General features: G+C 39.3%; 1 protein-coding gene across 4 annotated transcripts in view; it reads left to right on the top strand.

The window, feature by feature from the left end:
• The window catches only part of LOC309656720 (zinc finger protein 879-like), a 55,832-nt gene that overhangs the window by 25,973 nt on the left and 6,136 nt on the right, over window positions 1–23,723 (top strand). For 3 of the 4 annotated variants that reach the window (XM_082453499.1, XM_082453502.1, XM_082453503.1), the window contains exons 2-4: window positions 1,078–1,165; window positions 21,747–21,873; window positions 22,311–22,406. In XM_082453499.1, coding sequence (XP_082309625.1) covers window positions 1,078–1,165; window positions 21,747–21,873; window positions 22,311–22,406 — 311 coding nt within the window. Of the gene's footprint in view, window positions 1–949; window positions 1,166–9,461; window positions 9,645–21,746; window positions 21,874–22,310; window positions 22,407–23,723 lie in introns of those variants that run through there. The other variant, XM_082453505.1, reaches the window with a different exon arrangement.

A 23,723-nucleotide genomic window follows, 5' to 3' on the forward strand; every position in this document is an offset into this window, starting at 1 on the left:
AGAGTGAACAGATAATTTGCTACATTTAATTGGGGCCTTGGACTCAGACCATGATCACTGTTTGCCTCTACTACTTACCAGTTTTGTTTCTTTGGACAAGTCACTAGACTCCCTGGTTCTCAGTCTTCCTCACATCCGTAATACGGAGTAGCAATACTTTTTAGAGTCGTTGTGAGGATTAAATAATACATGTAAAGCATGCAAGATTCCTGGTGGGCAGAAGATGTGCATCATAGAGTAACTATGATACTTGTACAGCAGCTTCCATCCCCTGGCTGAGTTTACACAGCATACTCAGCTTGTTGAGCTTTCATGCCAGGTGCTATACCTGTAGAACCCGCTGCAAACTTAGGCGGCCAATGTAGGCAGCTGTGGCCACGGCTCTTCTCTGACAGTTGTCTGGCTGCTCCTCTTACCTTGCTTTCCCTGTTGGGGTTTGTATATGAAGAGCAAAGGACTATTTGGAGCTGTGGATGCTGCAAGAGGTGGCACCTGTGGAATTCGTGTTTAGGAGTGGCAACCAATATGGCGTGCATTGTGTGAGAGTTCCCTAGGAAGAACACAGCACTCCAGGAAGGAGCCACTCAGGAGCGCCTGCGTTGGTCATTCCGCAGAGAAAGAGAGGGCACATGTGGGCAAGTTCCTTTATTGTGGTTTCTTCAGGAAGGAAAGGGTGAGGCAGGGCAAATGGGCTTAGGATTGGCTAGCTATGTTTGAAAGTGGGAGCCCAGGAATCTCACACTCGCTGTGACTGTCTGACTGTGTAGTTTAAAGCTATCTTAAGGACTCCAGAAATCTGTGGTGAGTCACAATTTGCTCAGATGTCGCTAACAGATCCCAGATGGATGTTAAAGCATCAGTTTATGGAAATTAGAAGTATGGTTAATACAAGGAGGAGGTGGAGGTCGGCAAATTGTCTTAGAACTTCATTGGCTTAGTAGGCACACACTTGGTTTGCATCATTTATGTGGGGTGGCTTTGTAGGGACCTGATGGACATTATGGGTGGTTGTAACTTCCTTTCTCCAAGCCATCCCTTGACACCAGGGTTCTTCACAGTACCTTTTTCTCTCTGCAGACCTACCTTGTCAAGCACTCTGCACTCCCTTGACAGGAAAACTAAGAAGGAAAGAATGGCTGTGGATTTGCTGCCTGCTCAGATGACAGTAAGTAAATTTTGTCTTTTTAATGAATTGCCTTCTGTGTTCAGAGATGGTGGACATATTTCCATTCTTTGTCCAGGTACTTTGCTTTCCAGTGAAAACTATTGAGAATCCAGAGCCTGATAGGTCTTTCCCATGGTCCTGGCCTTATCAAGGGGTTGCTGAGGAATGCACATCCTCTGTCCCCAGACAGAGGTCACTCTTAATTCACCCCAAAGTCACTTCATGACCAAAGATTGAGTCAGCTCTGAACATAGGCTTCCAGATAGGATAAGTGCTTGGTGAGGAGTATGGAGTATTAGGGAGTCTTTATCTTCACAGATGATATAGTGTCACTTGGAGCAAAGCCATGGAAGGGCCAAAAGAGACACCCTCAACAGATATTTGTTGAGCATGACAACGTACAGGATACTGTGTAGGGCACTGGGGGTACAAAGAGGAAAGTTGTTATTTCTGTCTTCAGGGAGTTTTTGGTCCTGATCTTAGGAATGAATGTCCAAGAAGATTCAGGGAAGAGATTCAAGAAGTGGAGTTATTTTGAGCTAATACTAAAGGTCAGGACTGATACCTGATGGGCATCACAGAAGGAGTTCAACGTGGCCTGGGCTCTGAGACTGGCACTGGGGAGGACAGAGGGCTCCCTCTTTCTTGGGAGTTCCTCTGTCTAGTGCAACTGTGATGCTAAACCGTCCAAATGTCCCTCTCGTCTATCTGACTGATGCCTCTATCTCCTTCTATGATTGTTTTTTCCCTGCTATTTCAGACTCCCCTCCTGGGCTCTTGTTTTTTGGTCTTCCCCTTTTGAGATCTGTTTTCATTACTTAACCCTCACTTTTCTGAGGATCTTTCTCAAATCTCTCTCCCCAGGCCTGAACTTTTTCCTAAAGATCCAGTCTGTCATTCCCAAACTCTTATGCAATATTTCCACATGGAAGTCCCATCTTGCCCCCAATACCAGCTTCCTTTCCTTCTGTTTGTCGCTGGCTGCTTTTCTAAAACGTAGTGGTAGCCCACAGGTTAAAAATGTGGACTCTGGAAGTTGATTTTATGAGTTCACATGCAGGCTAGAGATGTGACTGGGCAAATTATTTTCTCCCCCTGTGCCTCATTTCCTCATTTGTAAGTGTGGTTAGTAATACACATGCCTCATTTAATCCTTACAAGCGGACTGCTAATATCTGCATTTTACACATGAGGAAACTGAGGCACAGAGAAGCAAGTAACTTAATCAAGGTAGTACAGCTGGCTTTTGAACCCTGACAAAACAGTCTATACAGTTAACATGCTCTAAGAAAGTATATGTAAGGTGCTAAGAACAGCTCACAGTACATATTAAATCTCAGTAAATGCTGGCTGTCACTACCATTAGTAACAGCAGCAGCAGCATTATTTTAGGACCTGCCAAATTTGGTACATATCTCCTCACTAGGCTAGACTTTACTTTGATTCTTTAATTACAAGAAGATGGGTGTTTCAGGAAACCAAAATATAAAACCAGCAAAATGCAGTGCAAAGCAAAACCCAGCTTTCACTGTCTGAGCTTTCCCATACTCCCAAGCTGGAGAGACTGACTTGATTTTAGCTAAAGGAAGATGTAGAGAAGTATGTTTGCAACTCAGAGCCGGTTTTTGTGGACCACTAATTCAGTATCTAACCCTTTTGATTAAGTCTCTTAGAGACCCCGAGGTGACCCAATCACAGGTCTCATTACCCCATTTGAATCAGTTCAGTGGTAATATTCAATATCAACTTCTTTCCTCATTAACAGTCCTCAGAGGTGAATTTCTCTCTGCTGTCTGTTAGAAAAATCAAATAGCAAATAAACAATTTTTGGAAAAAACAGGATATTTGCAGATTTTATAAATATTCCTTATACTCTTCTATTTCCATGCAGCATATAATTTATCTTGTGGGGAGAAGATACATAGGACTTGGCGTTTATTGATTTATAGTCATAGTTTGTCAATTAACTTTTTTTTTGCAGTAAATCAGTATTTGTTTTTGTGATTGTCACTATTTTTTTTTTTTAAATTAGTTTTTTAGGATAGTTTTAGATTTAGAGAAAAATTGCAAAGATAGTACCATAATTACCGTATACACTGCACCTAGTTTTCCCTATTACTAACATCTTCCATTATTATGAAACATTTGTTGTAATTAATGAGCCAGTATTGATATACTATCATTAACTAAAGTCCATACTTTATTCAGATTTCTTTAGTTTTTATCTAAAGTCCTTTTTGTGTTGCAGGATCCCATCCAGGATACCATATTATGTTTAGCTGTCATGTTTCCTTAGGCTCCTCCTGGCTCTCAGTTTCTCAGCCTTTCCTCATTTTTGATGACCATAACAGTTTTGAGGAGTATTGGTTAGATGTTCTGTAGAATGTTCCTCTATTGTGATTTGTCTGATGTTTTTCTAAATGTTAGGCTGAAGTTATAGGTTTTGGGGAGGAAGACCGCGGAGGTAAAGTGTAATTCTCATCACATCATCAAAGCTACATATTAAATAACATGACTCATCACTGTTGATATTGACCTGATCACCTGACTGAAGTGTGTTTGCCAGGTTTCTCCACGGTAAACTTCCTCTCTTTTTCCATCTTCCCACACTGTCCTCTTTGGAAAGAAGTCACTATGTGCAGCCCACAGGTAGGGAGTAGAGAGTTACACTCCATCTCCTTGAGGGCAGAGAATCTACATAAATTATTTGGAATTCTAAATGAAGGATTGTTGCTTCTCCCCCATTTATATCAGTATAAACTCACAGATGCTTATTTTATATTTTGGGTTATAATCTAGTACTGCTTTATTTTGTTGCTCAAATTGTTCCGTCTTTGGCCAGTGGGAGCTCTTTCAGTTTGTTCCTCTGTCCCTTGGACATACCCCTATCACTGTGTAGTTTTTTGTTTTGGTTTTGGAGTACTTCCTTACTTTTGGTACTGTAAGGTGCTCTAGGCTTATTTTGTGTATTCCCTGGCCCAGTACCAGAATCATCTATCTCTCTAGTAGCCTTGGTTTCTTTTCTTGGAGAATCGTATTAGAAAGCAAGATGTGGGCCTTAGGTTTACTCATTGCTACTGGGGTGTCTTTGCTTTTAGATCCTCTCAGCTGACAGAGCAAGGGAATATATGTATATACTAACCTCTGTGTGTGTGTATAAATATTTCTATATGTAACCATGTGTGTGTGTATATTTCTATATGTAACCACTTGTGTCTGTGTTAAGCTACATATTAGTTCATACTAATGTCTCCAACTCTAATTTATTACCACACGGATCTTTCTAGCCTGCTCCCCTTCCTTACCTATAACCTGCCATTCCAACAACAGTGAGAAACCTAGCTCCCACCATCTGCCATCCTTTGACTTTAACCATTCAGTTCCGGTCTGCATGTGTAGTAGTATCTGAATTGTTAATCCATACTGCCCAGAAAACTACTTTATTAACCAGAGTACAGTACTTATGTGCAGTTCCTTTTGTCTTACAGACTCCACTCATTTCCAAAGTTAGTAAGGTCAGCACCTTTTCCACCACCTCCTTCATTGGTTTTTGTCATACATTTGTATTATATAGATCATTGTGTCAGATTCTGTGTTCCATTCTGGGACCCCCCAACATCCTAAATGATTTTTTAAAATTTGCATACATTAAGTTTAACTCTTTGTGTTGTAAACTTCTATGAGTTTTCAAAAATGCCTTGTGTCATGTATCCATCATTACAATATCATACAGAATAGTTTCACTAAAAATTTCCCTTTGCTTCACCTATTCAACCATCTTCCCCTGCCGCACTCCAAACTTCTGGCAACCGCAAATCTTCGTACTGTCTCTACATATCAGTAATACTTCTTTTTTATTTTAAATTAATGGTTGTCCTGCAGTTTGCAATATAAATTACCACTAATCTAAGTCTACCTTTGAATAATACTATATTACTTCCTAGGTATTACAAATACCTTGTAATAGAGTAATCCCAATTCCTCCCACCCATCCCTTATGGCATTACTATCAGTCATTTTACTCATCATATGCTATAATCACCCAATTCATTGTTATTATTACTTTAAGCAAACAGTTATCTTTTAGATCGACTAAGAATAAGAAAATACCTTGACTTATTTCTTCTTTGTCACTCTTCCTTAATGTAGATTCACGTTTCTGACCTGCATTATTTTCTTTTCTCCCTGAAGAACTTGGTTCTTCATTTTCTTGCATGGCAGGTCTGCTGGTAATGACGTTTTTGCTTGTTTGAGAAAGTTTATTTCTCATCCCTTTTGAATTCCTTGAATATGGAATTGTAGATTGGCATTTTCTTTAAATATTTTAAATATTTCTCTTCTTATTTTTGTGGTTTCTAATGAGAAAATCCACTGTAATTCTTATCCTTGTTCTTGTATGGGTAAACGTGTTTTCTCCTTATCTTTGGTTTTTGGCATTTGAATATGATATGCTTAGGTGTGCATTTTTGGTATTTATCCTTTTTGGCATTCTCTGGACTTCCTGGATCTGTGGTTTGGTGTCTGTCACTAATTTTGGAAAATTCTCAGCCATTATTATTTCAAATATTCCTTTTATTTTATTCTCTTTTTCTTCTCCTCCTGGTATTCTAATTATCAAGTAATTTTAAATGATCACATTTAAATGTATTTTTAACATGGGAGGATATATATGATATATCAATAAGGAACTTAAGGGCATGAAACAATAATCATTTATTATTTTTCACAGTTTCTCTGGGTCAGGAATGCAGACAGGCAGCAGAGACAACTTATCTCTCCTGTACAAAGCCTGGGGTCTCAGCTGAAAGACTCAAAGGTTAGAGGCTAGAATCATCTGAAGTGTCTTTCACTCACATGTATAGTAGTTGATGCCAGCTCCTGGCTGAGACCTTAGCTAGGGCTGTTGGATTAAACATCCACTTGTAGTCCCTTTGTGTGTCTTGGGCTTACAATATGGTGGCCAGATTCCAAAGGTGAACATCAAGTGAGCCAGGTGGAAAGCATATTCTTTCCTCGGAAGTCACATAACATTACTTCCACTGATTCTCCTGGTCACGGCACCTAGAATCCCCTGCACAGATTGAAAGGAAGGAAACATAGACCTCATTTCTTGGTGGGAGAAGTGTCAGTGTCACATTATAGAAGAGCATGTGATATGGGAGGTATATTGGTGTGGTCATCTTGGGAAAGTACGATCTGCCACATCTGTCAGAATTAAAAATGCACATATACTTTGAGCCAATAGTTCAGCCTCTACCAGTTTATCTTATAAATATAGATGTACACATACCCAGAGATATCTGCATGAGAATGGTCATTGTGCATTGTATGTGACAGCAAAAAACAGAAACCATCTAAATACCCATCAATTAAGGAAATGGTAAATAAGTTTTGGTATCTGTACAATGGCATATATCATGTAGTTGTTAAAAACAATAAGGTTTGTATATGCAGATGTGGCAAGATCTGTAAGATACGAGTTAAACATTCAGAATTTTTCCATTAAAAATAGAAATACATATGTGTACTTGCACAAAACATTTCTGGAAAGAAAGGAGAAAAACTTGATACCAGTTACCTATAGGATGGAGCTACTAACATATCACTGTGTGCTCTTTTGTGCTCTTCATATTCTTTAGCATGTGTCTGTTTTCCTCTTGTTTAAATAAATGGCCAAAAGAACACATGGATGTGCAATTGGATATGAATTTTGTAATATGTTCTTAAAACATGAATAAAACCTGTCTGTAATAGGATTTAGTGTGATATATATTTTGTTCTTTTTGTTTTCAGTTTTTTTTCAGATTTTTCTGAAGTGTTTATGTTTAATCTGTGTACTTTTTTAAAAGCTAATGAAATTTAAAAAGAAAAAGAATGTCATTTTGGTGGGAGTGTTCTAAGGCCCGGGGAAATGGGACTGGAAGTAAAGATAGAATATGGGGTTGCCATGAGTATTTTGCTTACAGCAGCAAGAAGCCTGCTTAGGCTGCTGTAACAAAATGTCACAGGCTTAAGCAAAAGAAATTTATTTTCTCACAGTCCTAGAGGATACAAGTCTAAGATCAAGATGTTGGCAGGTTTGGTTTCTTCTGAGGCGTGTCTGCTTGGCTTGTAGAAGGCCGCATTCTCACTGTGTCCTCACATGGTCTTACCTCTGTGCATGTGCCTGTCTGTGTCCTAATCTCCTCTTATAAGGACACCAGACATACTGAATTAGGGCCCAATCTAAAGACCATCTTTTAACTTAATTACCTCTTTAAAGACCTTAACTCCATATTCTGAGGGTACTAGAGGTTAGGACTTAAACATATGAATTGGGTGGGAGGGACATAATTCAGCTCATAATTAAGCCCTTTCATTGGGTCCTATAGAAAGATTGCTTTTCCTACCATCCCATTCATTCTTTCAATTCAAACATATTTGACATAGTTCTCTGGCCTCTCTCTGTAAGGCCTTTCCTGTGATCTCTGGATTATAGAGTGCATGGTCCGTAAGCCTAATAAAGGCTAGGCTGAGGCAGAATCTCTGAGCCCATGGGTGACCCTGGTGCCAAACACCCAGGTCACCTGTTCTGGTCCCAGCAGAGCTAAGCAGCTCTTCTCAAGGAGGCCATGACCCAGAACTAGAAATTTAAGTAAATAGAGAGTTAGCATACAGCAGATATATATATATTTTTAAATTAATTAATTAATTTATTTATTTTATTTTTGGCCGTGTTGGGTCTTTGTTTCTGTGTGAGGTCCTCCTCTAGTTGCGGCAAGCGGGGGCCACTCTTCATCGCGGTGCGCGGTCCTCTCACTATCACTCATGGCCTCTCTTATTGCAGAGCACAGGCTCCAGACACGCAGGCTCAGTAGTTGTGGCTCACAGGCTTAGTTGCTCCTTGGCATGTGGGATCTTCCCAAACCAGGGCTCGAACCCGTGTCCCCTGCATTGGCAGGCAGATTCTCAACCACTGCGCCACCAGGGAAGCCCTAGCAGATATTTTTTGACTGCATAACATCTAAACCATATTCCTGTGTTTGGGGAATTCTTCTCTTTTTCCGTCTTAGTAGGAAAGAGAGACCACTTCACATTCGAGAGGTTAAAATGACCATATACTTGATTTTACAGCTTCCCTTATACATCAAGTACAGGTGTGTGATCCAAGTTTGGTCATTTAGTTGTACTCACCCTGGACTTTGAGTCAGAAGCTAGGAATGTAAAGGAATAGGAACAGTGTAGAGTGCACTCTGGTGGTTGTGGTGGCAGCAGTAACATTGAGTTTGTAGAGGAAGGAGGAGGAGGAGCTCAGCAAAAGTAGAGTCTGTCTACTGGGTGTGGGAGTGGTGGTAAGGCTGTACCATCCACTTTTCAATAGCAATAGTGTTCTCACAAGTCTGGTTTTCTAGTGTGATCCTGACTGTAGTCCAGAATGTTGCCTGGCCTCCGTGGTTTATGCTCATTTTCCAAGCCTAGTTCTGTAACTATCAATGCTTTGGTAGCTCCCCTGTCCATTTTCTTTGTACATGAGCCGAAGTCCATTTCTGTTGCTTGAAACCAAAGAAACTTGACAGATATACTTCTTATGAAGCTACCTGCTGAAACCCAGAGTTTTATTTTACATCTTTAAAATACAGTTTAGATTACCAGTGTTTCTTTTTTTTTAAATTACTTACTTACTTAATTTTTGGCTGCGTTGGGTCTTCATTGCTGCACGCAGGCTTTTCTCTAGTTACGGTGAGTGGGGGCTACTCCTAATTGCGGTGCGCGGGCTTCTCGTTGCGGGGGCTTCTCTTGTTGTGGAGCATGGGCTCTAGGCGCAAGGGCTTCAGTAGTTGTGGCACTTGGGCTCAGTAGTTGTGGCGCACAGGCTTAGTTGCTCTGCAGCATGTGGGATCTTCCCAGACCAGGGCTTGAACCCTTGTCCCCTGCATTGGCAGGCAGATTCTTAACCACTGCGCCACCAGGGAAGTCCCACCAGTGTTTCTAAATGGGCTCATTTTAGCATTTTGGATGGAGCCATCTTTCATTGTGCAGGACTGTCTTGAGCATGTTTAAATGATTAGCAACCTTGATCCCTTCCCTTAAATGCCACTAGCACCTCCCTTAGTCATTGTGAGAAACAAAAAGGCTCTCACACATCTCCAAACTTAACCTGGGGAAGGGGGAGGATACCATACACTCATGAGAACAACAAGTCTAGGTGATTGATATCTTTCAGGTCTGCATTTCTAGGATTCCATCATTTTGTTATTTCTTAATATCTCATGAACTTGCCTAGACTCACTGAATATTTTGTTATATACTTAAAAAGTAATACATGGGCTTCCAGCTTCTGACAATAGAAGAATAGCTCCTATCAGACCAATTCATCTGTGGATGAGAACCAAACTCTGGACAAAATATGAGAAACAACCACCTGAAGGCATTGAAGAGAAACCAAAAGCAGACAAATACTGGACAACTGTCTACATTTGGCTGAAGAGACTGTCACAGGGTAAATATTCTAGTTTTTACAGCTTTTGCCTAGGGGCAGGCCACAGTCAGTGCCAACAGAATGGTTAAAACTTGATTAGAAACCTGTAGTCTTACTATCATGAAGAATCACAAGGTAGAGTTTGGGGCAACCTTAGCATATGGAAAGTGGAGGGGCCTTAAAAAGGAGAGAGCCAGAGATGGGGAGCCCTGTATTCTGTGCATAAACTCTGCCCAAATCTCTGGCTGACCTCTGAACCACACCATGCACAGGACAGACTCACAGTAACCCAAGAAAGAACTGAAGAGAGATTTTTGCTGCTGCCTATTACTGAGATGACAGAGTTTGAAATTTGAGCACTGCTAAATTAACTACCTGCTTAAAAAAAAAAATCAGTACTTCTTAAAGAAACATAACAAAATCCAGAGTCTACATTATAAACTATACAATGTCCAGGATAAGGTAGACATATGAAGAAATGGGAAAATGTGACCAATATTCAAGAGAAAGGCAATCAGCAGAGACCAAACCCAAGATGACTCAGATGCTGGAATTAGTGGGCAGATTTTATTTTATTTTTATTTTTTAAAATTTTTATTGGAGTGTAGTTGATTTACAATGTTTTGTTAGTTTCAGTTGTACAGCAAAGTGAATCAGTTATGCATATACATATATACACTCTTTTTTAGATTCTTTTCCCATATAGGCCATTACAGAGTATTGAGTAGAGTTCCCTGTGCTATACAGTAGGTCCTTATTAGTTACCTATTTTATATATAGTAGTGTGTATATGTCAATCCCAATCTTCAAATTTATCCCTCCCCCACCCCTTGCCCCCTGGTAACCATAAGTTTTTTTTCGACGTCTGTAACTCTATTTCTGTTTTGTAGATAAGTTCACTTTGTACCCTTTTTTTAGACTCCACATATAAGCAATATCATATGATATTTGTCTTTCTCTGCAGCCAGCAGATTTTAAAACCACTGTTATAACTGTGTGCAGGGATTTAAAGGAAAATATGCGTGCAATAAATAAGTCAATAGGAAATCCAAGCAGAGAACTAGAGACTATGAAAAAGTAATAGAAATTTTTGTAACTGAAGAATAAAATATCTGAAACATAAAAAGAATCACTGAATAGGCTTAACCTTTGGAAGCGAACATAAGAAAATGTTAGTAAACTTGTAGGTATATCAACAGAAAATGTCCTAACTGAAGAATAGGGATAAAAAGCTTCAGTTACCAGTAAAACAATGTTACAGGTCTAAGATACATGTAGTTGGAATTCAAGAAGAAGAGGATAGAGAGAGAATGGGACAGAAAATATATTGAAAGGAAATAATGGCCAAAATTTTCCCAAATTTGTTTAAAAAAAACAAAAACATATATTTACAGATTGACTACACTCACTGAACCTCAAGCAGAATAAATACAAAGGAAACCACAGCTAGGCACATCATTGACCAATGCTGTGCAATAGCAATATAATGTGAACCATGAATGCAAGCCACATATGTAATTTAAAACTTTCTGGGGAGCGGATCCAGATGGCAGAGGAGTAGGATGTGGACCTCACCTTCTCCACACAGATATATCAAAAATACATCTGCATGTGGAACGACTCTCACAGAACATCTACTGAATGCAGGCAGAAGACCTCAGACCTCCAAAAGGGCAAGAAAATCTCCACATAACTGGATAGGACAAAAGAAAAAAAAAAAGAAAGAGAGAAGCAAATTGGTACAGGACCTGCACCACTGGGAGAGAGCTGTAAAAGAGGAACGGTTTCCACAAATGGAGAAGTCCCCTCACTGGTGGGGAGGTCAGCCAGGACACAGGGGGAGCTTTGGAGCCTCAGAGGAGAGCACAGCAGCAGGTTTGCAGAGGGCAAAGCAGAGAGACAGACCTGCACAGACAATTGGTGTTGACAAGCACTCCCCAGCCTGAGAAGCTCGTCTGTTGGGGTGGGCAGGGGCTGTGTGCTGACACTCCAGCTTTGGAGATCAGACCCTAGGGAGAAGACTAGGGTTAGCTGAGCAAAGATAGCCTGAGGGGGTTAGGGTGTGGTGCGCCACAACCAAGGGAGTCCAGGAAGAAGCGTGGGCCCACCAGAGAGGCAAGACACCATTGTTGGGGGGCATATGAGGAGAGGGGGAGGCCCACCATAGGAGCTTCTTTCTCCTAGTGCTCTCAGGCAGCAGGGCACCGCCTACACAAGCTACAGGGGCAGGCACAAGCCACTGCTGCCATCTCAGACTCCAGAGGTGGGCGTGGACCGCTGTCACCACCAAGGGTCCTGTGAGCAGGTGCAGGTCACTGTCCCTACCTTCCTGGGAGTATGTGCAGCCCACCAATGCCAGGGGTCCTGTGACCTGGTGCCAACCACTGCCCCCACCTCCCCAGGGGTGCATGCAACCTCCTGCAGCTGCCAAGAGTCCCACAGCCAAGTGCCATCCACTGCCCCTGCCTCCCCAGGAGTATGTGCAGCCAGCTGCCTCTGCTGAGGGACCCGCGACCGGGAGCCAACCGCTGCCCCTGCCTTCCTGGGATCGTGTGCGCAGGCCATGCACCTGCACACCCCCTATCAAGGGGATAATGGCCAGCACATGCTGAGGAAAGAGATGGCAAGCATCCAAACCAAAAACAGCCCTCACACTGAAAAAATATTAAACCCACACAAGCTATGCAGGGAAGTTCCCACATATAAATAGCCCTGCAAGACTACAGTAGATATTTGTTTCTCCTAAACTCACAGAGTAAGAGAAATATAAGCAAAAGGAAGAAGCAGAGGAACCACTCTCAGTTAAAGACCAAGAGAATTCCCCTGAAGGAACAAACCATGAAACAGACCTCTTCAGTCTAACAATGAGTTCAAAAAGGAGGCAATGAAAATACTCAAGTAATTAAGAAAGGCTATTGACAGAAATGCAGATTACTGTGAAAAGGAACTAGAAACTATAAAGAGGAGCCAAGAAAAATTAGAAAATTCATTTGCTGAGATGAAAGCTGAGCTCAAGGCAAAGAAGAAGAATGATTAATGCAGAAGAAAGAATAAGTGACCTGGAAGATAGAATAATGGAAATTACCCAATCACACAGCAGACAAAAGCCAAATGAAAAAAAATGAAAACAATATGAGACATATGGGATAATATAAAGTAGGCCAATCTACACATAGTAGGGATTCCAGAAGGAGAAGAAAGAGAAAAGGGGATTGAAAATGTATTTGAAGCTATTATGGCTGAAAACCTCCCAAACATAAAGAAGGAAACAGATATCCAGATCCAGGAAGCACAGAGTGTCCCAAATAAGATAAACCCAAACAGACCTACACCAAGACATATTATAATAAAATTGGCAAAAGTTAAAGAAAGGATTCTAAAGGCAGGAAGAGGAAAAACAGAGTTAATTACGAGGGAACCCCCATAAGGCTATCAGCTGATTTCTCTACAAAAGCAATGCAGGCCAGCAGGAAGTGACAAAATGTATTCAAAGGCTTGAAAGAGAAAAATTTCCAGCCTAGAATACTCTGCCCAGCAAGATTATCATTTAGAATAGGAGGAGAAATAAAGAAGTTCTCAGACAAGCAAAAACTAAAAGAATACAGCAATACTAAACCTATCCTAAAAGAAATACTTAAAGGTCATCTCTAGAAAAGAAGCAAGAAGATATAGGAAGGAGGAAATCGCAATTGGAAAGTAAGTCACTTAAATTAGCTAGTGTACAGATCAAAAAGAAAAAAAAAAGCTATTTGTGAAAGCAATGATTAAACACAAGGAACAGCAAAAGGATAAACATGAAGATGTAAAAAGGGACATCAAAATCATAAAACGTGGGGAAGGAGAGTAAGAAAATGCAGATTCTTTTCTTTCTTTTTCTTTTTTTGAATATGTTTGAGACTGTATGACTATCAGTCTAAAGCAAGCAGATATAGGAAGGGGTTAACATACTTGAAAAATGGGACAACCCACAAATCAAAAACATACAATAGACTCACAAAAACTGAAAAGAAAACACAAACATAAAATAAAAGGAAATCATCAAATCACAAAAAGAAAAACAGAAAGGAACAAAGAAGAAACAAAGAATCTACTGGAAAACAAGGTTTGAAATGGCAATAAATACATATGTGTCAATAATTACCTTAAATGTCAATGGACTGAATACTCCAATCAAAAGACACAGAGTGTTAGACTGAATAAAAAACACCAAGAGCCTACAGTGTGCTGCCTACAGGAGACCCACTTTAGGGCAAAAGACACACATAGTTTTTTTTTTTTAATTTGGTTGTTCTGGGTCTTAGTTTCGGCAGGTGAGCTCCTTAGTTGCAGCAGGTGGGCTCCTTAGTTGTGGCTCGAGGGCTCCTTAGTTGTGGCTCACTGGCTACTTAGTTGTGACACATAGGCTCCTTAGTTGCAGCACACGGGCTCCTTAGTTGTGGCATGCAAACTCTTAGTTGCGGCATGCATGTGGGATCTAGTTCCCTGACCAGGGATTGAACCCAGTCCCCCTGCATTGGGAGTGTGGAGTCTTAACCACTGCGCCACCAGGGAAGTCCCAGGACACACGTAGATTGGAAGTGAGGGGGTGGAAAAAGATATTTCAGGCAAACGGAAATGACAAGAAAGCAGGAGTTGCAATACTCATATCAGAAAAAGTAGACTTTACAGTAAAGACTATAAAGAAAGATAAAGAAGGACACTATATAATGATAAAAGGATCAATACAAGTAGAGGATATTACCTCATCAACTTATATGCACTTAATATAGCAGCACCCAAATACATAAAACAAATACCTACAGGCATAAAGGGAGAAATCAGTGGGAATACAATAATAGTACGAGACTTTAACACTCCACTCACATCAATGGACAGATCTTCCAGACAGAGAATCAGTAAGGCAACAGAGATCCTAAATGATACAATAGAACAGTTAGACTTAATTGATATTTTCAGGACGTTACATCCAAAACAAAACAAAACAAAACGGAGTACACATTCTTTTCAAGCGCACACAGAACATTCTCTACGATTGACCACATACTAGGGCACAAAACTAACCTCAGCAAATTTAAGAGTATAGAAATTATTTCAAGCATCTTCTCTGATCACAATGGCATGAAACTAGAAATCAACCACAAGAAAAGAAATGAGAAAAAAACGACTACATAGAGACTAAACAACATGCTACTAAAAATCCAGTGGGTCAACTAGGAAATCAAAAAGAAAATTTAAAAAAATACCTTGAGACAAATGCAAATGAAAACACAACCATACAAAACCTATGGGATGCAGCAAAAGCAGTTCTTAGCTGGAAATTCAGTGATACAGGCCATCATCAAAAAAACAAGAAAAGTCTCTAGTAAACAACCAAACCTACCACCTAAAAGAATTAGAAAAAGAAGAACAAACAAAACCTAAAGTCAGCAGAAGGAAGGAAATAATAAAGATCAGGGAGGAAATAAATAAAATAGAGATTTTTTTAAAAGCAGAAAAAAATCAATAAAACCAAGAGCTGGTTCTTTGAAAGGGTAAACAAAATTGAAAAACCTCTGGCCAGGCTCACCAGGAAGAAAAGAGAGAGAACCCAAATAAAATAAGAAATGAAAAAAGAGAAATCTCAACTGATACCGCAGAAATATAAAAAACCATAAGAGAATACTATGAACAATTACATGCCAACAAATTTGACAACCTAGAAGAAATGGACAACTTTCTAGAAACATACAGCCCACTGAAATTGAATCAAGAAGAAATAGATGATTTGAACAGACCAATCACTAGACGTGAAATAGAATCTGTAATTTAAAAAACTCCCTACACACAGAAGTCCAGGACCAGATGGCTTCACAGGCGAATTCTACCAAACATACAAAGAAGAACTTAAACTGATTCTTCTCGAACTCTTCCAAAAGATTGAAGAGGAGGGAATACTCCCAAAGACATTCTATGAAGCCATCATCACCCTGATACCAAAACCAGACAAAGACACCACCAAAAAAGAAAATTACAGGGCAATATCTTTGATGAATATAGATGCAAAAAACTCAACAAAATATTAGCAAACCAAATCCAACAACACATAAAAAAGATGATACACCACGACCAAGTGGGATTCATCCCAGCTTCACAAGGATGGTTCTACATTCGCAAATCAATCAATGTAATACACCACATTAACAAAAGAAAAGTAAAAAACCACATGACCATCTCAATAGATGCAGAAAAAGCGTTTGACAAAATTCAACATCCATTCATGATAAAAACTCTTACAAAAGTGGGAATAGAGGGAACATATTGAACTTAAAGCCATTTATGACAAACCCACAGCCAATATAATACTCAATGGTGAAGAGCTAAAAGCCTTCCCGCTAAAATCTGGAACAAGACAAGGATGCCCACTCTCACCACTTCTATTCAACATAGTATTGGAATTCCTAGCCACAGCAATCGGACAAGAAAAAGAAATAAAAGATATCCAAATTGGAAGGGAAAAGGTAAAATTGTCATATGAAGATGACATGATACTATATATAGAAAACCCTAAGGACCCAACACAGAAACTACTAGATCTAATAAATGAATTCAGCAAAGTAGCAGAATACAAGATTAACATTCAAAAATCAGTTGCATTGCATTCTTTTTTCTTTTTTTTTTGACTGTGTCGGGTCTTCATTGTGGCATGTGGGATCTTTTGTTGTGGTGTGTGGGCTCTTCATTGCGGTGCATGGGCTTCTTGCTAGTTGTGGCATGCAGGTTTTCTCTCTCTGGTTGTGGCATGTGGGCTCCAGGGCACATGGGCTCTGTAGTTGTGGTGTGTGGACTCCAGAGTGTGTGGGCTCTGTAGTTTGAGACACACAGGCTCTCTAGTTGAGGAGCAGGCTCAGTAGTTGTGGTGCGTGGGCTTAGTTGCCCCGCAGCATGTGGGATCTTAGTTCCCTGACCATGGATCGAACCTGCGTCGCCTGCATTGGAAGACAGATTCTTTACCACTGGACCACCAGGGAAGTCCCTTGGTTGCATTTCTGTACACTAAAAATGAAATATCAGAAAGGGAATGTAAAAAAAAAAAAACTTTTAAAGTAGCACCCCCTAAAAATAAAATACCTGGGAATAAACCTGACCAAGGAGGTGAAATACTTGTACGCTAAAAACAATAAGACATTAATAAAGGAAATTAAAGAGGATTCAAAGAATGGAAAGATATCCCATGCTCTTGGATCGGAAGAATTAATATTGTTAAAATGGCATACTACCAAAAGCAATCTACAGATTTAATGCAATCCCTATCAAAATACCCATGACATTTTTCACAGAACTAGAACAAATAATCCAAAAATTTATATGGAACCATAAAACCCAGAATTGCCAAAGCAATCCTGAGGGGAAAAAAAGCAGGGGACATAACTCTCCCTGACTTCAGACAATACTACGGAGCTACAGTAATCAAAACAGTGTGGTATTGGTACAAAAACAGACATATGGATCAATGGAACTGAATAGAGAACCTAGAAATAAACTCACACAGTCAATTAATCTTCAACAAAGCAAGAATACAAAATGGGAAAAAAGACGGTCTCTTCAGCAAGTGGTGCTGGGAAAGTTAGACAGCTGCATGTAAATCAATGAAGTTAGAACACACTCTCACACCATGCACAAAAATAAACTTAAAATGGCTTAAAGACATAAACATAAGATGTGACACCATAAAACTCCTAGGAGAAAGCATAGGCAAAACATTCTCTGACATAAATTGTACCAGTGTTTTCTTAGGTCAGTCTCCCAAGGCAATAGAAATAAAAACAAAAATAAACGAACAACCCAAGTGAAAAATGAGCAGAAGACCTTAATAGACATTTCTCCAAAGGAGACATACAGATGGCCAGTAGGCACATGAAAAGATGCTCAACGTCACTAGTTATTAGAGAAATGCAAATCAAAACTACAATGAGGTACCACCTCACACCGGTCAGAATGGCCAACATTAAAAAGTCTACAAATAACAAATGCTGGAGAGGGTGTGGAGAAAAAGGAACCCTCCTACACTGCTGGTGGGGATGTCAGTTGGTGCAGCCACTGTGAAAAACAGTGTGGAGGTTCCTCAGAAAACTAAAAATAGAATTACCATATGATCCAGCAGTCCCACTCCTGGGCATATACCCAGACAAAACTATAATTCAAAAAGATACATGCACCCCTATGTTCATAGCAGCACTCTTCACAATAGCCTAAACATGGAAACATGTCAATTGACGGATGAATGGATAAAGGAGATGTGGTATGTATATACAATGGAATACTACTCAGCCTTAAAAAAGAACGAAATAATGCCATTTGCAGCAACATGGGTGCAACTAGAGATTATTGTACTAAGTGAAGTAAGTCAGAAAGAGAAAGACAAATATCACATGATATCACTTACATGTGGAATCTAAAATATGGCACAAATGAACCTATCTACAAAACAAACAGATTCACAGACATAGAGAACAGACTTGTCGTTGCCAAGGGGGAGGAGGGTATGGGAGGGAAGGACTGAGAGTTTGGGATTATCAGATGTAAACTATTATATATAGGATGGAGAAACAACAAGGTCCTACTGTATAGTGCAGGGAACTATATTGAATATCCTGTGATATTCCACAGTGGAAAAGAATATAAAAAAAGAATGTCTATATGTGTATAATATAAAAAAGAATGTCTATATGTGTATAACTGAGTCACTTTGCTGTACAGCACAGAGTGGCACAACACTGTAAATCAACTATACTTCAATTAAAACATTTTTTTAAAACTTTCTAGTAGTCACATTAAAAAATAAACAGAAGCAGATAAATTAACTTTAATATTTTACTTAACCCAGTATACCCAAAATATTATTATTTCAACATGTAATGAGTACAAAATTATTATTGAAATATCATATGTATATATATGTACTTGTGTATATATAAATATTTTCTAGTAAATATTCTGGTGTGTCTTTTATATATAACAGCACATCACAATTCAGACTAGCCACATTTTAAGCACTTAATATCCATATGTGGCTAGTGCCTATGATATTAGGCAGAGAAGTCATAGACAAATCACTGAAAACCGAAGATTTTAAAGCAGACAGAAAAAAAAAACACATTACATATGGAGAATCAATATTTGAATGTCCATTGGCTCCTCATGAGAAACAACAGTGGCCAGAAAACAATAATGACCTTTTATATGCTGAAAGAAAAAAACTGTCAACCCAGAATTCTATAACCAATGAAAATATTCTTCAAGAATGAAGATGAAATAAAGGCATTTTCAGGTAAAAGAAAACAAAGCTGATTCATTGTCAGCAGGCCTGCACTACAAGATATTCTAAAAGAAGTTCTTCAAGTTAAAAGGAAATAATACCAGATGTAATCTTAAGGAGGAAATGAAGAGTATTAGAAATAGATAAATATAAATATATATATATTTATATTTGTCTGGATAAATATAAATATATTATAGAAATGTATAACTAATTTTTCTTCTCAGTTTCTTAAGATGATACGATTGTTTAAAGCAAAAGTATAATACTGTGTTATGGAGTTTATCATGTAAGTGCATATAACTACTGTGGATATAGAATTCATTTATGTCTGGACTGGAAAAGCTCTATCTTTATCTTTGGAAAAGCTCTATCTTTGTCTCCAGGGATGCCTGGATGGCTGTTTTTGATTCCTGGCCAAGATAAGGGAAGTGGATGTGGTCTTTAAATGCCACTGACCACCCCCGGGGTCATCTTCTTCACTGCTGGTTTGCAGCTGGCCTATATGGTTTGACAAGCCTTGCTTGATACACACAAGGCCCCTGCCGAGCGTTTCTCCTTTGAGCTCCCCCAAACCAAAATTTCTTATATAGCTCCAGAGACACAGCATAGTCTGTGCATGCAGATAAGGGGAGATTGCACATGGAATATCTCTGACTTCCATAAAGACTTTCTTGCACAGTCTTTATTTTGCTGCATTGTACCCTTTGCCTTCCATGAGTAGTCTCAGAGCTGTCTGATGAGTCCTGAACTGAGAAAATCTTTGTAATAACTGTAGCATGAAGAAGAACCATATATTTGCAAGGTTCTTGCTTTCTATGAGAAATCATATATTAGCTCTAAATACACTATAAAGAACTAAGAATGTATATTATAATTCTCAGCAACCACTAAAAATGCAAAGAGGTATAGCTAAAGGTGAACATGTAAATTAAAGTGGAATCTAAAAAAATTTCAAAACAAACATACACCCTGTAAAAAAATGTAAGCCTAATTGAACGGTATAAAATAATAAGTGAAAGGTTGCCTTTCTGTCCCTTTCTAAAATATCAAAGAATAATCTGGGTGGACAGCTTGTTGTATTCTTCCAGATATTTTTGTATGCACATATGCATATATAGATAAAGAATGTTTCAACACATATAGACTGGCAGCTTGCTTTTTCATATGAATCAGTAATATATCACGGTCAAATTCCAAGGTCAGGCATACAAATCTACCTCATTCTATTTAATGGCTATATAACATTTCATGGACTAGATGCAGTATAAATTGCTTATCTATTCCCTTATTGATAGATAACATAGGTTGTCTTCAAATTTTCACCATTGTATTAGTTTCCCATTGTTGCTGTAACAAATTACCACAAACTCTATGGCTTAAAACAACATAAATTTATTCTCCTACAGTTGTGGAGGTCAGAAGTGTGAAATCAGTTTCACTGGCTTAAGGTGCAGTTCTCAGCAGGGCTGGTTCTTTCTGGAGGCTCTGGGGTGAAAATCTGTTTCCTGGCCTTGTTTTCACCTTCTGGTGGCCCCCTATGTTCCTTGGTTTATGGCCCTTTCAACCATCTTCAAAGCATATCCCTTCAGTCTCTGCTTCCATCATCATATAGCCTTCTCTTCTTCTGACTCTGATTCCTTTTGTGTTCTTCTTATAAGGACCGTTATAGATCCCCCTGGATAATAATCCAGAATAATCGCCCCCTCTCAAAACCCTTCAGCAGATCCTCAGAGTCCCTTTGTCATATGTATAATGTTTACAGGTTTATTATTCAGCCTGCCATAACCATTAACTTAAAAGTAATGTTTTAGTTAACATCCTTGAACAAATATCCCTATACAGTTGTGTGATTATTCCTTGTAGTAGAATCCTAGAAGTATTTAGAAATGCAAGGTCAAAGTAATATACCTTTTACATTTTGATAGATTCTCAACAAAATACCCACTAAGCATGGTGCTGTTACTCCCTTAGACTCTTTCATACAAGAACTGGTGGCTGTCCAACCTCTGCTTTCTTACATTTTGGGGTTTAACTGGGATTCTCTTGGAAGAACGTACCTTCTCAGCAGTTCCCTTTTGCACCTCTATAGTGTTGCAGGTACTTTGGTTCTTTTAATTTTCATAGTCAATGGAAACCCATCTGACAATATATCTTAGAGATCTGTCTATCTGAATTCAGTTAGGAACTCCATCACTCTAACAGTATTACCTTGGGAAGATTTTGTAACCTTTCTGAACTGTTTCTTTATCTGCAAAATGGTTTAACTATAGTGTCTTCCTAATAGAATGTCTGTGAAACTTAAATGGGTTACTGTATACAAAGTTTCTATCATAGTTCCTAACATGTAAGTATTCAATAAACATTAACTAATATTATTTTTATTATTTGCTTTATGTCTCAGAAATTCCTTTTTATTTCTGTTCTACTAATGATATTTTCCCTAGTTTTCCAGCACTGCTCTAAATGTTCTCTGATTTTTTTCCTTTCATTTAATTTGGATTTTGAGTGGGAGGGAGGTAAATGGATGTGTTCAGTTACTCTGACAGATCCCAGGGTGGGATATAAATTCCCTCTTGGCAGGAAATTTGTCCTTTTTTCCATATCACAGCACATGCCATGTGTCTTTGCTCCAAGTGGGTACTCAATAAATATTTGTTTAATCGTTGATAGGTGGTTCCAAAAATAACATAAATAGTTGCTTTGAAATATTTAGAATCCTGAGACATTTTCAGAATGGTTGCTACACATCCCAGTGTCACCTTCTTACCAAGTCTTCCAGAGGAGAAGATGTTCCTGGGTAAACAGGAATGGGTTTGCCATTACAGGAGTCAGTGACGTTTAGGGATATAGCTGTGCTCTTCAGCCGGAACGAGTGGTTGCACCTGGACTCTGCCCAGAGAACCTTGTACCGGGAGGTGATGCTGGAGAACTACAGCACCCTGGTCTCTCTGGGTAAGGAGCCTTGCCTGTCATGGAGAGTCTGCCGTGGGAGCACTTTAGAGCTCCCTCTGGGGTTCAGAGTCTGCAGGTTTCTATCCTGTGTGCCCCTGGGAAAGGACAAATCTCTGTAGAATTGAAAGTGTACCTGTTTGTTGTGATGCCCTTCATGCTACTGTTCACCCTCTGCCTTCCTCCCGCCCCACCTCCTGATCAGTTCCCTCCTACTCCAATGACTAGAGCCCAGTTTAGATTCTGAAAAACATATAGGACTCCCATCTTAGAGGGATTCATAGCCAGGGCCCTATGTTGTTTCCTCCATCCCCCTGAAGGCCTCAGTCCCCCTCAGGAGTGCTTATGCCGCCTTCTCTGCCCTATAGGCTTCAGTTAGTGAGTTCTGGGGTTGCTTTTCATGCCATTTGTTCAAACTCCATTTCCTTACTCATGAGCAGGGATTCCATTTTCAATGCCAAAGTTGATCTGCCAGCTGCAACATGGAGAAGATCCCTGTATGGTGGAAAGAGAAATCCCTCAAGATACCTGCCTAGGTGAGTAAGTGACTGGGGGGTGGGCACGAGTGTCTTTATACATGAGCAGGTCATGAGGAGTGCTCTGAAAACTTTCCTGGAAATTCTGAGCCTTATTGAAATGCTCAGGACCCCTTGACAAGGCTCCTTGGTTGTAATGGTTTTCTTTGCATCAAGAAGGTCCTTGTCTTGACATCTTCCTTCTCATACCACTCCCTGCATTCTCTTTCCTTTTCCCTTTTTTTGCAGCCTCACTCACTTTCTTCCACCATCTTTGGCCTCTTGGTCTTCATGGTTTTCTTTCCATCTGCATTAACACATGTTCATGTCTGATAGATATTAAATACTTTACACCTTCTGCCATATTTTGAATTTTTTATAATTTTTTTCATTTCTTTTACCACCCACATATTTCCAAGTATTGTCAATATTCCTTTGTCTCTGATTTCTTAACATTTCTCTTTTATTTTCTTGGAGACTGGGTTGTCGTCTCCCAGTATTATATTCAATCAGCTGTCATTAACATAACCACTGTAGCCTTTCTAGTCCAGGGGTCAGCAAACTTTTCCTATAAAGGGCCAGATAGTAAATATTTTGGCTTTGGGGGCCATAAGGTCTCTGTTGCAACCATTTAACTCTGTGGTTGTAGTGCAAAAGCAGCCAGAGACAGTACTTAGACGAATAGGTGTGGCTGTATTCTAATAGGACTTTACAAAAACAGGTGGCAGCTGAATTTGGTCCAGAGATCCATAGTTTGCTGACCAGTCTTCTAGCATAGTCTAATTTAGTTGGTCTTTATCATAAAACTGTAGGTTGTCAGGATTGGAGGATCACTTAAAGATGATCAAATTTATATACTTCTTTTTATATCTGAAGAAACAGAGTATCAGAGATCTTAAAGTACTTTGGTGACAGAGCTAGAAAGCTGAAATCTGATGAAAGAAACCTAAATAGATCACCAATGTCATTTCTATTCACCATATGACATAGATTTGCCAATATTTTGCTTCCATTTTTGTGGTTTAACCTTTAATCTGTGATTCTTTATGGTCTCATCAATGGCCACTTCCACTTCAGCTCAGTGTTCTGGCCATATTTGCGTACTCATTATCATTTGTGTGTTATTCCTTCAGCTTGAGTCACCTCTTCCATCTTATCCACTGGAAGACTACTTATCCTTCAAGATCCATCTGTCTACCTAAAATGCCTCTCTTATCTGTAGGTTTTCCTTATCTTTCCTACTTCCCAGTCAGCATTAATTTTTCCATCATTTGTGTTCATATATCACTTTCTACATACTTTGAGCACATTCATTATGGTATCTATCATGATGAATTA

The sequence above is a fragment of the Balaenoptera physalus genome, assembly GCF_965194825.1.
Source record: "Balaenoptera physalus genome assembly, chromosome: 3".
In the NCBI taxonomy this organism is placed as follows: Eukaryota; Metazoa; Chordata; class Mammalia; order Artiodactyla; family Balaenopteridae; genus Balaenoptera; species Balaenoptera physalus.